Source organism: Lagenorhynchus albirostris, chromosome 16, assembly GCF_949774975.1.
Source record: "Lagenorhynchus albirostris chromosome 16, mLagAlb1.1, whole genome shotgun sequence".
Classification (NCBI taxonomy): Eukaryota; Metazoa; Chordata; class Mammalia; order Artiodactyla; family Delphinidae; genus Lagenorhynchus; species Lagenorhynchus albirostris.
In genome coordinates this window covers 59,140,164-59,157,125 of record NC_083110.1, presented here as the reverse complement: position 1 = coordinate 59,157,125, position 16,962 = coordinate 59,140,164, and the positions used below count along the sequence as shown (strand labels likewise).

The window sequence follows — 16,962 nt, the reverse complement described above, 5'->3', positions numbered from 1 at the left end:
TGCGCCACCAGGGAAGCCCAAGAATCACCTTCTTTTTAAAAACTCAGTATTTCCCAAACATTTTGGACCCAAGCACCCGTTTTCAATGGACACCTACCCTGCAGAACACTCTGGGAAACATGGCTTACACAAGTCCGCATCACCCAGTCCATTCAAACTCTGTCCATTCAAACCCACGAAGGCCCAGACATCTGCAACCCCCTTTCCTCCAAGGCCCTCTGCTCGGGGATTCCCCACAGACCCCCAATCTAGGCACCACCCTGCACAGATACCTGGCTACTGACATACCAACCTCTTTTTCTTATTTAGACACACAACCACCCTTAGAGCCTTTATTACCATTTTAGGAGAAATGGAAACTGAACCTCAAGAAGTTCGCTGCTGGTGGAAACCATTTTCTTTTTCCCCATTTTTAAATGGCCACTGGGCAATGTGTAAGAGAACTGTTTACGTATCTGTGGGAATGTGGGTGAATCAGATTCTGAGCGTGAGACTCAATGTTCCCCGCTTTTCTCCTCCTCTCCAGGGTTTATCTGGTGAGATCTGAGAACTATGGACTAGATAATTGAGTCCCACCCAGAACTCATCTTCGGTGTCTGTGACTCCTTGACTAGACCCCATGAAGGGCGGGGTGGGCGCTCTTTCCCCCTACCCAGACACGCCCCTCCTCCAGGGAAGGCTGGGTCTGGAGGCGCCAGCCTCCGGGTGCACCTGGGGGGAGGCGGGCACGTGGCCGGGGGCACTCACCGAGGATGCGGATCTGCGTGATGGCCCCGTGCAGGCCGAAGAGCATCCAAAGCGGCTGCGAGGCGTCCACGCACAGCTGCATGCCCGCCGCGGAGCCATTGTGGCTGAGGTGCAGCTCACCGTCGGGGTTGACCACCAGGCCCAGGATGTCGCCGCTGTGCAGGGGCCCGGGCACGCGGCACACGGCCCAGAACTCCTTACGGTCCACCAGTGCCTCGGGGCTGAAAGGCAGGTCGGCTGGCCGCAGCGTGCCGGGGTCGCACGTGGTGACGCCGAAGGAGAGCGCGCCAGGCCGTGCGCCGCCCGAACGCGTGATCTTGACGAAGATGGTCTCGGCCACGCGCACGGGCCGGCTGGTGAAGACGAGCGCGCGCTCGTCGCGCCCATGCTCCAGGCGCGCCACCGTCTGCTCGTCCAGGATGCGGACGTGTGCGCCGGCGCGCAGCGCGTGGAAGCGCAGGTCGCCGTCGAGCTGCGCTGGCAGAGCGTGGCTGTGCTGGGAGTTGAGCGAGTTCTGCGGGATGGGGCAGCCAGCGGCCGGCGTGGTCTCGTCGCCGTCGGCGCCCGGCACGTTGAGGTCGCACAGGCTCACGGAGAGGCGCGCTTCCTCGGCCTCACGTCGCAGCGACGGCCGCCGCAGGGCGGTGAAAGAGCGCGGCCGCACGCAGTCCGGTAGCACCAGCTCGCTGTCTGCGGCGAGAGGGAGACAGGGTGACCATCACGCGGTCCACAGCGCCCAGTCCCCATCGCCTGCGCACCTCCTCCCACTGGTCTTTAAAGCGCGCAGCAGTAAGACGCACCGGGTTTCTAATGGCACAGAAAATGCTAGGACATAACGTCGTGCAGGACTTCTAACTACGTATTTGTTTAAGCAAAGGATCAAGGCCGGCAGGAAGGACACCAAAACTAAAAACATGATTACTTCTAAATAGTATGCTTATTAAAATTGGATTTTTTTTCTAACTCCTGGGGCCCTCCCTTTTTATCCCAGCAGCCAGAAGAGCACCCGGCACTTAGAAGGCAGCAGTAAATAATATTTGTTGAATGCATGTTGACATCCTACCCGTCTGGGAGGCCAGAGAGAACCCCCCCTCCCTAGAACGCCTCTGCACAAATGGCAGAGAGACGTTCTTACCCCAACAATTACCTTGTGAAGTTACTGCCACGGAAGGACATTGAGGCTGAGAAGTTAAGTGAATTTATCCAAGCTATCCTTTCAAAACTGACAACTGGAAATCAAACCCTTTCCCTTTTTACTCATACAAGTAATACAGACTGTATTTTGTAGAAAAGACAGTTCATCAAAAAGAAAAAGTAATCTCCTGTCAGCCCACCATCCATAGGAAAATACTATTAATATTTGGATATATGAGTTTCCAGCCTTTTTTCAATATATTTTAGTTATTTCTTTTTTTTAAAACAAAAATTGAATCATGCTATATAAATGCCAGTAGTTTTAAACTATATATCTCTTTGAAAATGTGGCAACTTTTATCTATCTTCTCAGAAAAATGCACGTTCTCCCTAAATTCTGTGGATAATTTCAGGGCATCGACTCCAGGTGAAGAACTCTGCTATACAAATTTTCTTTTCAAACCAGCTTTTCCATTTACTGTGTCCTGAATACCTTTCTACACTAATAACCATGTTTTTGATACCATACTTTTTTAATGGCTGGTTAATCTCTGCTTTATGGAGTACTATAATTTGTAATAAAAGTCATCAGTTGCAATGAATTACCCCTGCATTTCATCCTTAAAGCATCCCATGAAGTTGTTTCCATTGTACAGATAAAGCTCGGAGATGTTATGTGACAGCCACGAAGTGGCAGATCCAGGATTAAAGCAAGATCTGTCCAACTCCCAACGCCACATTCTCCACTTTCGGGCCCTCCTCGTTTACTGAACCCTTTCTGTGGGAGTCCCTAAATTTGGCTAGTACCACCGCAGCTCACATCATGGGCCAATCCCTTCTCAGGAGGCTTTTCTCTGAGCCTCCCCCAGGGAGAATCTGTGCTTTCTCTCCAGGAACTGAGTAAGGGCTGCTGGAGTGCTTGGTGTGAGAGTAAAGCTTGGGGGACTGGACTGGTAGGAGCCTCAGAGGCCAGAACTCAGCCCCAGCTGAATCTAGAGACGCTCTCTAAAGCCTCTCTCTCTTTGTTCTCCCCCAGCTCCCCTGCCCTTTCCAGGAACAGTGTTGTTTGGAGCCCAGCAAGGAGAGGGTGCTGGGCCAGCCCTCCCCCCAAGGCTCCTGCTTCTCTGGAGAAGCCTCTTGGGGCCTGGCTGGTCAGGATTCCCAGCACCGTGTTTGGCAAGGAGGAGGGAGCAGACCGGAAAATGTGATTATTCCAGGGAATTGACTCTGTGACAGTAATGGTGCAGAGAAGCTGGGGGGCTGCGGAGAGGCAGAGGTGAGGAGGGCAAGACATGGGAGACAATAGTCGGGGGCTGAGGAGGGCTGTGGGCTGACCTGGACCCCAGGAAACAGCCCCAGCTCCCCTACCCCTTAGGGATTCCAGTCAGCGGCCCTTGAGGAGTCCAGAGGGTTGGGGACAGAGGAGAAGGGATGGGGAAACAGGGTGAGGAGGAAACAAGTGGCTCAGAGATGCCCAGCTGGGCCTATGGGAACAAGGCCGTCATGGGGGCCCCCCCCCCACACATACCCCACACTCCTCTCTCCAGCCCACCCCACACGCTCAGGACAATCAGGCCAGAGCCCATGGAGCTGGGCAGATGCTCAGAACAGATTCCTGAATGGGGCTGGTATGTGAGCTCTCTCCTGTTCTCTGCCCCTTCAGGAGTCCTCTTCTGCTTGGATATACCCACTACCTCCCAGCAGTGCCACTGCTGAGCTACTCTGTCTTTAGGAAAATGTTTCCTACTCTTAAACTGAAATCTACCTCCCTGTATTTTTTCTTTTGAACTCTTAAAAAAGTCATTTTATTGATCCTTTACCATACAAAACTTATTCAAATTACACCCATTTGAAGTGGTAAGATCACAGCTAGAAAACAGGTTACCCTGTAACAAATTTACAAAATCTACCATAAAAGCTTCTGTAACAAATTTACAAAATCTACCATAAAAGCTTTTTTTTTTCTTTTTTTACATTATATTACATATTATCTTTTTTAAACTAGCATACACACAAAACTTAACTGATTGGTAGTTTGCCTACTCCCAATTTTGGGAGAAATACTTCCTTTTGACAAAATCACATACCCGATAGGAAAAGAAATTCCCACAACTGCCAACTGCCACCCAACTCACTCTTCAAGGCATCTTCCTTCAAATCCCTCCTCTCATACACACAAGGTGTCAATGCTGAAGCTTTAAATACTGCAGTTGAATTTACAGATCTACACTTATAAAAATCAACACAAGAACCGCCACCACGACAACAAACACAAACAAAATCACTCTTAGAAAATTACAAGCCACCTAGAAAATATTCCGGCAGTGTTTACAAGTGACTTGCTATTTTTATACAAAACTGCTAGATAATGAAAATGAGTAGCCTGCGTATCAACCTAAATAAAATGATCACGCCACACAAATCTGTACATACAACCACACACCTATCATGTGTTGCTCTTTATACAGTTTACCTTCTAGGGCTCAGTCATAACCGCCCTGTATTTATACCTACTACCCCTGGGGCTGCCTCTCAGCCCCACACTGAGGACCGCTTTCCTCAGGGAATACTCAGACTCCCCACACACCTTCCCGCCTCTTAGACAATGAACACAACCAGACTCAGGATTCCAGACGTGCCCTGGCCAGCTCAAGGCACAATGTGGCCATCACACCTCCCCTGATAAGTACACTATACTTCTAATAATGCAACCTAAAAGTATTTTAGGTTTTTTGGTTAACAAAATCCATATACTGGTAGGCAAGACAGGAGCACAGTTAAGTGCAAGGACTCTGAAGTCATCAGCTTGGGTTCAAATCCTAGCTCTGCCATTTCCTGGCCGTATGACCTTGGGCAAATAGCTTAACCCCTCTGGGACTCTCTTCTTCAGCAGTGAAATCGGCATTTACTTATTGGTATAAAATATGGACTCTAATACTCCCCTCGGAAGGGATGCTGAGAAGATGAGGTGGAATACAGTACCTAGGGCACCTAGTAGAGTCCCTGGCACATAATAATCACGAGGTTAATATGAGCCATTGTTATTGTTTTCATGCTACATGGTTCAGAAGAATATGCATGGGCTTTGGGTTTAAATGTCTGATCCAGCACTTGGCTGGTGGCCTGTGGGTAAGCAACTGTCCTCCAGCCCCCTATCACTCACCATGAGAACAGGGGTACACTAATACCTGCTTTGCGATGTTGTCGCAGGGATCAGAGGTAGATTGAGAAGCCCCTGGCACCTGGATACTTGATAACTTCAGTTATTACCATTTTCTCAGGTTGAGTTTATCAACCAAAGTCAGGTCCACCTGCACTCAGACAACTAACTTTTTGAACCTAGGACTTCCCATCAGTCATGACAAGCACCCAGGACAAAATCATTGACATTACTGACTAAAGACCAGGAAGGAGAAGCTACAAATGATGATCAGAGACAAAAGAAGAGAAAGAAGGAGAAACAGTGGGCAAAGAGAGAGAGAGGGGAAGGGGTAGGAAAGAGATCCTTTTGGCCTTTGTTGAAATATCAGAGGAGTTAGGAGAGGAGGTACAGGAGATGCTGGGAAACGGCTAAAAATGGAATCTCTGGGGCCAGTGCCCAGCCCAAGTATGTCTTCTCTCCCATCCCCTCCACCCCTCGGGGTCAGGAGCAGCTGCAGGCCACCAGCAAACTCCAAAATAACCATCCCATCAGTGTGCCCGGCCGCGCGGGGCCCTGAAATAGATGAAACCCGAGATGGAGGAACTGGTCAGAGCGCCCTCCGCAGAGGGGATGGCAAAGGTCACATCACCCTGATGTGAGTTCACATCAAGCTGGAGGTCAGGGAAGGGTCCGGGTCCCCGAAGCCAGGGGAGAACAACCATGGGCTGAACCTCAGCCCAGGACTGCGCCCTGGGGTACAGCTTGGAAAACCCAGAGGGCCAGCCTGTGACCCCCAAGCAGTGGGGTGGCCCCACGTTTGAAGCAACAAGTTATTTAATCCGTGCCTGGGACACACAGCTGCCCACTTGGAGGTGTTTATGATAGGGGAGGGGTGGCACAGGGCCACGGCAGAAGCTGCAAAGCTGGCTCTCCTCTTGTGTCCCATCTTTCAGGAGACAATTTGTCAGTCTTCAGCTCCTGCCTAATCTGGTGCCTGGCGCTGGCTCTGCAGATCCCCTGGGCCCAGGCAGAAAGAGCCAGGCCCTGCAAAGGGCAGGGAGGCCTGGGCCAGGGTTTCCTCCCCTCAGGGTGGCACTCAGGGCACCTACTCATTGACCCCCTGTGTGCCCAGCCCTGGGCAGGGGTTAAAGAGAGGGAGAGCCAGGACCTGGGCCCTGGGGAGACAGTAGCCCTTGGGAGATTTGAAGCTTGGAGGCATGAAAATATTTGAATACAATTTTGTTACAAAATTCTTAGTGTCTCAGGTAAGACAGGACCTCAGAGGAGAATGAGGAAATCTGTTTATCTCTGCCAAGTTCTCAGCCAGCCTTGGCTAGAATGCCCCTGGGGACAAGAAGCTCACCACTTCTCAAGGCCATCTATCCTCTACTTTGACTCGCTCTGAAACAGAAGTTCTTAGCCTCAGTTGGACAGCATTATCCTAAAAGGGAGATTTATCCTAAAGAAGAGAAGGCTCAGAGGGGGCCCCAAGGAGTGGGTACAGGACACTTGGAACCCTGCAAGGAAAGTTTTTCTAACAGTCACAGTTGTTCAGAGACGGCATCTCAGGAAAAACAAGATTTGACCCAGGCCCTGAAGGACAAGAGGGTCTGGATTGACGGAAGTGAGAGCCACTCGGGTGGGAAAACTGCATTAGCAAATGCCTGGGGAGAACAGTCTGAGCAAAACCAGTGAAGAGAAAGGAAAGGAGTGGAGGAAGAGGCGCCAGGCGGAGGGCACCAGGGCCAGCTCCCACCCAGAGACCCACTCAGCCCCCCACACGTTGCCGGCCAGTGCGGGGCAACCAAGGCAGGGCCTGGGAACTGGAGCAGAGGCTCCTTTGAAGCAGGGCCTGCCGTCGGCCCAAGTCTTGTTTGTTTAGATTCGCACATCCGCAGCGCTGGATAATCTTTAACCACGGGTCAGCCTGCAGCCGCCCAGCCGGCTGGCAGATCTCTGCCGGCCCCTGTTTGGAAGGCGCGCCAACCCAGTTACCGTGTCCATAAACATCCTCCTGCCGGTCCGCAGCTGGAACGGAGCAGGAGAAGGGGCCAGGAGGACGGGCACATGGCTTGGATGGACGAGGGGTTTCTCCACCCTTCTGGGCAGTGCCCTGAGCCCACACCACCTCCACACTCTCCATGTAAACCCAACCATGGGAAAGCTAGGAGAAACAAACACACTTTCTGAGACTCGCAGAGGGAAGGGCAGAATGTCCCAGAATCACTCAGAGTCATAGACTCTTAGGTTTATAGAATCTTCAAGCCGCAGGATCTTAGATGTATAGATTCTCAGAATCATCTGGTCTGGTGGTTCTCAAACGTTTTTTTCAAGCAGTGGAATCATTCATCCAATGGAACAGAAAACTGCTTAAAGTCTAAGAGGTGGCCACAAAGCCCTGCCACTCAGCTGCCTCAGAGATGCCTCTGTGGAATCCCAGTGCTCCAAGGAACCCAGATGGAGAACCACAGATCTTGTTCCAAGAAACAGTTTAGATCGCGTGGTTTGACTTTCATCCAGACACAGGGACTTGGTTTTAAGGCTCCCTCTTCCAAGGAGACAACTGGCAGGGGACTGTCTATTTTGGTGGTGTTTCTAGATATTCCTTTTTAACCGAAAAAGACAGCCCTTCCCATTTGTATAAACACTTTTACATATGTGAGCCTCACAGAATATCTGTGAGGTACATGGTGCATGTATAATTATGTCCAAATAACAGACAAGGTGGTTGAGGCACAGAGACGCTGAGAGACTTGCCCAAAGCTAGTGAATGGCCAAGTGGAGTCGATTCAGTCAGGTCTCCTGCTTCTGAAATGACAGCTTTGTCCCCAATACTACAAGGCCCCAGCTCCTCCCCTACACACACCCCACTCTGGGCCACCGGCTCTCTCCAAGATCCCCAGAACTATATCTTGGGCCAAAGAGATACTAGATGGAAACACATAAAATTGCCATTTCTGGACATTACAAACAGTCAAATATTGGCAACTATATATGGTTGCACTTTATATATATTCATTCTGGTAGAAAACTAGAGCACACTGTGAACAACAGAATCAAACAAAGCCCTCAAGAGCCTTCAGGGAACTACAGGGCAGGCAGACCTACCCTCACTACTGAAACAGGACGCTGGTCACCCACTGCCCCTCTTCAACTCTCCCGGGGCCCTGGTGGCCTATCTGTGCCCAACACATATGGCTGATCCCTGATGCCTGGAGCTCTCACAAGCTCTATTCTGGAAGACATAAGGGGGCCAAAATCCCCACCCCTCAGGGGGTATCTAGACATAATAGGGAGACCAGAGAGACTCATATTTAGACAAGCTGGGAACTAATGCAGCCCACACTTCTGGGCTCAAGTCCCAGCTCCACCAAGCTGTGTGACCATGGACAAGTTATCAGACCTCTCTGAGCCTCTGTTTTCTTATCTGCAAAATAGGTACAGTAATAACTTTTTTATAATATAGACAAAGAGGATTTCTACTGTATTCTTAAAGAGGACAATATATGATGCAGAACTGCTGATACTGCTTAGACCCCCACTTGCTTCGGGAAGAGGAAGGGTCATGAAGAACACGGTAAGTCAGGGAAGGCTCCCTGGTGGAGGGGAGGGTTTGGTACTGGGCCTTGACATAACTGGCAGAATTTGAGGTGAGCAAAAAAGAAGCACCTGGAAGAGTCTCCGAAGCAGAAAGAACAGCAAGATTTTTTTTTTTAACTAAGAAGAAATGAAGGGCTTCCCTGGTGGCGCAGTGGTTAAGAATCCACCTGCCCATGCAGGGGACACGGGTTCGAGCCCTGGTCCGGGAAGATCCCACATGCTGCAGAGCAACTAAGCCTGTGAGCCACAACTCCTGAGCCTGCGCTCTAGAGCCCGCAAACCACAACTACTGAAGCCCGCGCGCCTAGAGCCCGTGCTCCGCAACAAGAGAAGCCACCACCATGAGAAGCCCACGCACCGCAACAAAGAGTAGCCCCCGCTCACCGCAACTAGAGAAAGCCTGCACACAGCAATGAAGACCCAACGCAGCCAAAAATAAATAAATAAATAAAATTTTTTTAAAAAAAAGAAAGAAAGAAATGAAAACCATCAAAAAGGAAGAAATCACTGTCAGCATCCTCAGCTCGTTCTCCATCCCAAGAGCTTGGCTCAGGCTCCTTAAGCCAATATTTGCCTCTCAGCCCCTGGCAGCCACAGCTGAAGGTAAATATTGGTTTAGCCTGGGAAGCGGAAGCCCCAGATGGCAGTGTGGCCCTTAGCCGGCCGGGATGCCTCACGCTCTGTACCACAAGCTGAGGCACGCCCGGGACAGAGACCTGACCCCAGGCCTTATCTACGGAGAGGCCCAGGCCTCTCAATGCGGAGCAGCCAGGCTGGCCCACCACCCCAGAGACTGGTGCAGCAGCAGCCTGGCCCCCAGAAAGCTACCCTGAGGGTCTCTGTACATCCTTCTCCTCAGTAGGCAGGTGGGTTCTTTTACCAAGACCTAGGATGACACCATGAGTCCTTGGGAGCCCCCCTAATGGCCTCCTAACACCCTCCTGGGCTCAGCCACAGACATCTTGATGTGGCAGTAAGTCTTCTCACACTGACCTTGTGCCCACGTCACCTGGGAGGTCTGAATCCCAGGCCCAGCCTGGCTTCTGACTAGTTGGGAGAACTTGGGTAGGCCCCTCCCCATCTCTGGGCCACATTTCCTCTTACTGAAAAACTTGACAGCAAAAAGCTGCTGGAAACTTTCTACTCTCTTGGCTCTCTCCTCTGTGATGCCTGAGCATACCCACACCGGCACACACCTGCTCTCTGCTAGTCATCCACTACCTTCCCACTTCATCCCATCCCCTGAAGGATCTGCTCCCCGACTGACCGCCAATTCCCCACCTCTGTGCCGATGCACACCCCTCCCGTCTGGCCTAAATTGTTCCTCCTCAACCAGTCCATTCCTTTCACCTCCCCTGGTTTCTGACTTGAAACTCATCTCCTACAGGAAGTCCTTCTGGATTGCTCCCCAGCTGCCCCCCCCCACCCCCCCAGTTTTATTCTTCAGCCACACTTTTTTGCGGTATTGGATTCAGGTCACCTCAGAGCAGTCATACGGCATGTCCCCCAATAGAAACACTCTTTAAGGAGAGGGGCTGGGTTTCCAATTCTAGTGTCTCCTCCGACCCCTGCACAGCACCTAGGCTGTGGTGGGCGCAGCGGGGTGCGCAGGAACACCCTACAAATGGATTCCTGGCTCACGAGCTTTCTGCCAGGATCCACAGCTGCTCTTCCTGAACCGACACTTCTGAGAGGAGGAGGGAGACCTTGAAAACTGGGATAGGAACTTATCTCTCCAAGTACTAACCACCCCATAAAACTTGTATTTATTTAGTTGCTGGCAGGTCCTTCTTCCTGGAGGTAGGAAGCTGTTATTCTTGGAGATACCAGCCCGGGCTTGGGCCAGGGTGCCCGGAGGGAAGAGGGTGATCTGCTGTGAACTCCAGCATAACAGGGAGCCTGGAAGGCCTGAAGCAGGTCTGCCGGGGCCATGGCACGGGCATCAGGGGGCCTAGGTGATGGTTAGGGCAGTGGGGGGCGGGGATGGGGACCCCACCTGGAGGTGTCAATCAGGGAGAGACATCAGCCCCTACCTCCACTCTGTGGCGGGATGACGGCCAATCTGTCCGTGGCCTGACTTGTGGACCTACTATGTGCCAGGGAGCCCAGTGTGGGCTGAGGAGCTCGGAGGGCTTTGGCCACAGGTTCCAGGTGGAGGCAAGAGGGGAGGGGGCAGGCCTCTGGCAGGTAATCTCTAAAGATGAGCCATGGTTTTGGGGGACAATCACCCCAGGAAAGACAGGCCCATCCTCAGAGCCCCCAAGACAGAGAGTGACTTCTTCAGAGGAGAAACTCAGCTGAGGAGGAAGATGAGGGAAAGCAGAGGAGCCGGCGGGATCTGGGTGGAGGGAGAGAGAGGCCCAGAAAGACACAGGTGCAGTGACGTGGCAGGTGAGGAGAGAGGGGGAGATGAGAAGTGGGGAGGAGAGGGAGGGAAATGGACCCTGAGACTATACAGGGCAGCAGGTGTGTCCCGGGGGCAGGGGCGCGGAATGAGAGCATAGAGCAGCAGGCCCACCTCTGAAGATAACTTGGGTGCGTCTCTCCTTTCTTCACAAAAAAAGTCAATTTAGGAAGAGCAAATCGAGGAGCTATTTTAACCTGCTAATTCATGTTAGGGGCCATAATCAGTGTTTTAAAATGCCCAGGGATTATGGTGATTTGCAGCTGTGACGGGAATCAGCTGGGCCTTGGCCTTATTGGGTATACAGAGAGGAGGCTGACAGGAAATCCAAATGCAACTGAAAATACTGCGTGAAAACCCATTTATAGTCAAAGAGGCTGGGCCAGGTCAGTGCCTGGGCTCTGCCCCAGGGTGGGGCCCTTCAAGATGACTCTCCAAGCCCCTCCCTCAGCCCCTGAGATTTGGAAGCCCCATCTCACCCAGTATGTCCCCTTCATCCTCACCCCCATCCCAACCCTCCTGGAACTTATAGGCCCAGCCTAAGCCTCCTCCACCAAGAAGCCTTCCTAGACTCCATCCTCCCACACTGACTTCAGCCTCCTCTGACTTCCTGCTTAAACCCACCGCGGCTGCTGGTGGGGGGGGGGCCGGATGGGGAGGGGGCAGTCATGCAAAAGGTACTACTTTTGGCATCAGAACACCCAGTTCAAGTCCCAGCTCTGCCACACCCATACACGGACAGGACAGGCCTTCCATGGGCCTCAATTTTCTCCCTGACAAATGGGGATAATAATCACTCCCTCCAGGGCCAGCTGCTGGGAGGTGAAATGAGATAACTGGATGGAAACCATCTTGGCAAATGGATGAGATCCTATGACCACAGTGTTCAGCGATTAACTGTTGTCTCTTGGGTTATGCCCTGATTGTTCTGGAGTATTTGCTTTGTCTCCCAGTGAGCCTGAGGCTGTCTGTGAGTGGGGCTGGGTCTACCTTGGCCACGCCCCCAACCCTTTCCTTCATCTAACATCCATCCCACCACTCTCCCCTACCCACACTGCAAATATTCCTCAGGGTCCTGTACACACCAGGCACAAGATTCCACCCTGGAGAGGAAACTAGCTGGGTAAGACATGGATCCCTCCTTCACACAGAAAGACTTCTAACGATTACTCATTTCTTTGTTTTTACTTTCACAGTCTTTTTTCTTTTTAACTATCTTTTTACTCAAATAAAAGTGTTCTGAAAAAAAAGAGCTTCACTGTTTCTAGGCTCTGAAGTCAGAAAGGACAAAAAAGAAAAAACGTTTTTCCACCACCTCCATGGCAGTTTTCTCTGCAGGGATGTGGGGCAGGGATGGGAGATGGGAAGAGCAAACATTGGCTTGAGCATCGACTTGGTACGCAGGACTATGCTGGGCACTTTACTCATAGCCTCTTTAGTTGGATTTAATTTTCCTACCAACCCATTTTACAGATGGACGATCTGAGGTTCATCCAGGATCCTCCTGGAGACACAGCCAGTTTGCCAATGGGTTGACCTGTACCCAGTCTATGTGTGCACGTGCACACACACTTGCCTACACATGCTCAAGTGCAGCAGAGTGGGATTCCTGGACTGGGAGTCAGGTGACCTGGATTCCAGCCCCACCTCAGCCACCAACTCGCTGTGAGACCCAAGGAAGTCTGAGACTCTGAGGCCCCTTCCAGCCCTGGCATTTTAGGGTCTGTGTGTGCCCTTGCCAGGAAGCCTGGTACTTTAGCAGCCCTAGAATACTTTCTAATGCCCCTCCTCCTCAGCTCCCACAGGATGTCTGCCCTCTCACTCCCCTGTAGTAGCCTTACTCACACTGGGGGCCCAGAAGCAGCCAGAAGAGTCTTAGCCCGCCTCGTGCCTTCTGCTGTCCCCTCCTACCCCTTTCACCCATATCCCCGCAAAAAGGACTAAGGTGGGGTTGGACCTCCTGGAACGCTGCAGAGCCCAGGGGCCAGGGCTCACCTGGGGCTGAGCCTTGCAGCGCCTCCTAGGGCCAACGACAACTTCCCTGAGCTTGAGGCTGGCCTCCACGGGCCCAGTGAGGGAGTCTGCCTCCCAGGCTTGCTACGAGAACTGCCATACATGATCATGAAGGTCGCACACGGCTCAAAGGCACAACCTGAGGGACCACAGAGCGCAGAAATCTCGCCAGGCTCCACTTGCCACAGCTGTGGGCCTGGAAGAAGGGATGCTCTGCAGTTCACATCAAGGCTCCCAGAGCTGTCCCAGTGCCCAGTCAGCCCCAGGGCTGCTACCAGTGGGGGAGGGCGCCCCATGCCTGATAGAACCAAGTCAAGTCAGACCACAGCACCAGAAGTGTGCCCTGCACCTAAGGGGCCAGAGGGAGTGGGCACTCACCAAGTAGCTGGACGCCCCGCGTGAGGCCGTAGACGTCCACCAGGGCCCAGAGCGGGTCGGCTGTACGGACCCCATTGAAGAAGAGCATGGCGGCCGAGTCGTTGATGCGGTAGAAAACACGGCCCTTCTTGTCCACCCAGAAGGCGATGATGTTGCCCTCGTTGGCAAACTCTTCGGGCAGCGCCTTGGCCCAGAAGCCGCTCTGGGACACCAGGTCGGGGCAGGCGTACTTGGGCAGTGAGTCAGGGTGGATACGGGATGGGTCCTTGCTCGTGAAGCCTAGCCGCAGCGCCCCGCTCCAGCAGCACTGCTTCTTGGTGATCTGGGCGGCAGGGGGTTGGCCTCAGACACACCGTCAGTGAGCCCAAGGGGAAGGGGCTGTGCCCTTCTCTGCAGACCACCCCCAGACAGACTCCTATGGGGAGTCACACCGCCCAGCTCACCCGCTATTTGGGCTCCTCTCCCTCCCCCAGGAGCCCCCACCAGTCGAGTGAGAGCTAGTTCTCACCTCCCACCATCATCTCCCATCACCTCCCCATGGCCACTCCCCTCTCCCATTCCTTCTCCGTCATGCAGGGAAGGTTGAGAAAGGAGTAAGGAGGAAGAGAGAGAAAGAGGAGGGATGAAGAAGGGTAGAAGTGCGGTAGGGAGGAAAGAGAAGGGGCAGGGGGTAGTGATGGCTGTTAGCAGAAGGCGGTGCCTGGCAGGAACGTCCAGAGGCCCCAGGGGGACGCAGTGATGGGAACAGGGAGGGAGGCCCCACCTTCAGCCTGACTTGCTCATAGATGAGGACCGGGCGGTTACTGAAGGTGATGGCATTGCAGAAGCTGGCCTGCCTCTTGACGGCCTTGTGGCTGAGGTCCATGAGGATCTGGGAGCCTTTGGTATGTGGGTGGAAGAGCAGTGGCGTGGCCGGGAGCCCCCCACCGGGCAGCACCGGTGGGCAGTACTTCTGCTTGTGGTGGCATCGGTGAGAGGTGACAGGGAAGGGGCCCCCGATGGAGTCTGCAAAGGAACAAGCCACAGCGTCAGAGAATTTGACAGTCCAAGAGCTGGACCAGGGTCCCCTAGGGAAGAGCAGAGGGCTGGGGCATAAGCAGAAGTCACCACTGCCCAGGATTTCCACCATCTTTGCCCCTTAGCACCACTGCCACTTTTTGCCACCTTCCTTCTCCTGCTACCATCTACTGCTATTTCCCACTTCACCACCTACCACCATTTATTACCCACCACCATCCACTCCCACCCTTCACCCGTCTCCCCCCACCATCTGCCCCCACCCTTCACTCATCACCTCCCACCACCATCTACTCCCACCCTTCACCCATCACCTCCCACCATCTACTCCCACCCTTCACCCGTCACCTCCTACCATCTACTCCCACCCTTCACCCGTCACCTCCCACCACCATCTACTCCCACCCTTCACCCGTCACCTCCCACCACCATCTACTCCCACCCTTCACCCGTCACCTCCCACCATCTGCCCCCACCCTTCACTCGTCACCTCCCACCACCGTCCGCCCCACCCTTCACCCGTCACCTTCCACCACCACCATCTACCCCCATCTGTCACAGACCACCAACAACTACCATCTACTGCTCCTCATCAGTATTTACCACCATTTACTTTCCGCCCTCTAGCATTGTGACAAGCCACCATTTACAACCAACATCCAACACCATTCACTGTCACTCACTACCACCACCATGTATTTTACTCAACAAATATTCATTATGTATCTGCTGAATACCAAGCCCTGTCCTAGGCACTGAAGATAAGGCATGAAACATACATGGATCCTGTCCTCAAGCAGCCAACAGTCCAGGAAGGGAGATAAGATAGGGACAGAAACTGCAATACAAATGGCAGACAGTAATATGCACCAAAAGGTAGGTCACTTCCCAGGAAGGCCTCCTGGAGGAGGGGAGGAGGAGAAGGCTTTGGAGCTGGACTGACAAGGCTGGGCTGCAGTGAACACTTGACCATGGCGCTGGCACTGGAGACCAGGAAGGTGGGTGAGGCAGCCTCTGCAGCGTCAGCCCCAGGAGCATGCCCATCTCCTCCCTCCTCCGGGGCCACCTCCCTCCTCCCTCCTCCCTCCTCCCCAGGCTGCCTTCCTGCTTTACACTGCCCATGCCCACAACATCTTGAACACAGGCCGGCCTTTTCGCCCAGGCTTCCTAGGAACTCGGATCTGCTTCAAGAACCCCTAGCCAGGGAGGCACTGTGCTTTCTTCCATAAGCAGGGATTGGTTCATAAGGCACTTTACAAACATGTGAGGTTGGCATCCAGGAGGCAGGGCAGAGAGAGGAAAGAACATGGGATGTGGTGCCAGGTGGCTTGTCTGTCACTAACTGGCCATGTGACCTTGGGGAAGTCACTTCCCCTCCGGCACAATAAGTGGCCTCCACTCCGTGACTCTAAGCCAGGCATTAGCAGCATTGGTAGCATTAATGCACAGCCTTGGCAGCTGGGGGCTCGGGGTGGGGGGGTTCATTTCTTCCCCAAGATCTGTGTCTCATCCATCAGGAAGGGCAGCTCCTGCCCATCCGGTCATCTTGAGAAGAGACACAGAGGATGGGGAAGATGGGGTGGGGACGTAGAAAACCGCAGAATGTGACTGAGGCCATCTGGGATGTTTCAAATATTGGTCCCTCCAAGGCAAGAATTTAATAATACAGAAAGCCTGGTTAGCCCAGAGGCCTTCCCCACCCTAACGAGAGGGGAGAGGTTTCCAGGAAGGGGATGAAAGACAGGCAGAGAGGAGAGAAGGAGGGGAGAATCCCAGGAGGTGGGAAGGCCAGACTTTGGTCCAGTATTTGCACTGGTTTGCAACACTTTGCAACTTTGCTTCCTCCTTCCCAAAGGGCCCCAGACACCAGCATCCACAGTCCAGAGCCAGCCAGATACCCTGAGCATCAGCCTCCTGGCCTCTCTGGAGTTGCTTCCTGCATGCCAGGCCCACGAGTTGAGGGTGGCACAGGCGCGGCTCACCTTGCTCTCACGAAGGAACCAAGAATGGTGCTCAAGGGCTTTGAAAGCCACCAAGCAGTGAAGGCTAGAATTGCTCAGACGAGACCCAGACAGTCTAGGAAGGCCACCCAAAGAAGCTGAATGATCCCTGAATAGCACAGAGCAGGGGAGGTCATTCCATGGAAGAGGACAGTTGAGGTGAGAGCAACGTGTGGCACTGGATATAGGTGCCCCACCTAGAAGAGGTACCCACTGGGCTCAGGCCAGTCTCAGAAAGAGCTTGCCTCTTGCTTTCAAAAAATACCATTGGTGAAAGGAAACATCATACACTGTTTAGGGCTGTGTACATACGCAGAAATGAAAGCATAAAAGAAGAAATACCTGCTGGGTGAATGGATAACAAATGTGGTACGTCTATACAACAGAATACTACTCAGCAGTGAAAAAGGAATGAATTACTGACAGTAGCAGCAACACGGATGAATTACAAAATCATCACGCTGAGCGAAGCCAGTTTTTTAAAAAAAATGCAGATACAGTCCACAGAGCAACTGCAGGGCTTCCAC

At 52.9% G+C, this 16,962-nt stretch overlaps 2 protein-coding genes across 2 annotated transcripts in view; one reads left to right on the top strand and one right to left on the bottom strand.

Annotated features, from left to right (window-relative positions):
- SH3PXD2A (SH3 and PX domains 2A) overlaps window positions 1-2,483 on the top strand; it is a 248,697-nt gene extending 246,214 nt beyond the window's left edge. Inside the window, exon 19 of the mRNA XM_060125289.1 lies at window positions 527-2,483. The gene's annotated coding sequence lies outside the window, so the exon portion shown is untranslated. The remainder of the gene's footprint in view (window positions 1-526) is intronic.
- NEURL1 (neuralized E3 ubiquitin protein ligase 1) overlaps window positions 1-16,962 on the bottom strand; it is a 34,108-nt gene that overhangs the window by 5,820 nt on the left and 11,326 nt on the right. The window contains exons 2-4 of the mRNA XM_060125296.1: window positions 14,182-14,423; window positions 13,419-13,740; window positions 748-1,437 (exon numbers count right to left, since the gene is read on the bottom strand). Of these exons, the coding sequence (XP_059981279.1) occupies window positions 748-1,437; window positions 13,419-13,740; window positions 14,182-14,423 (1,254 nt within the window). The remainder of the gene's footprint in view (window positions 1-747; window positions 1,438-13,418; window positions 13,741-14,181; window positions 14,424-16,962) is intronic.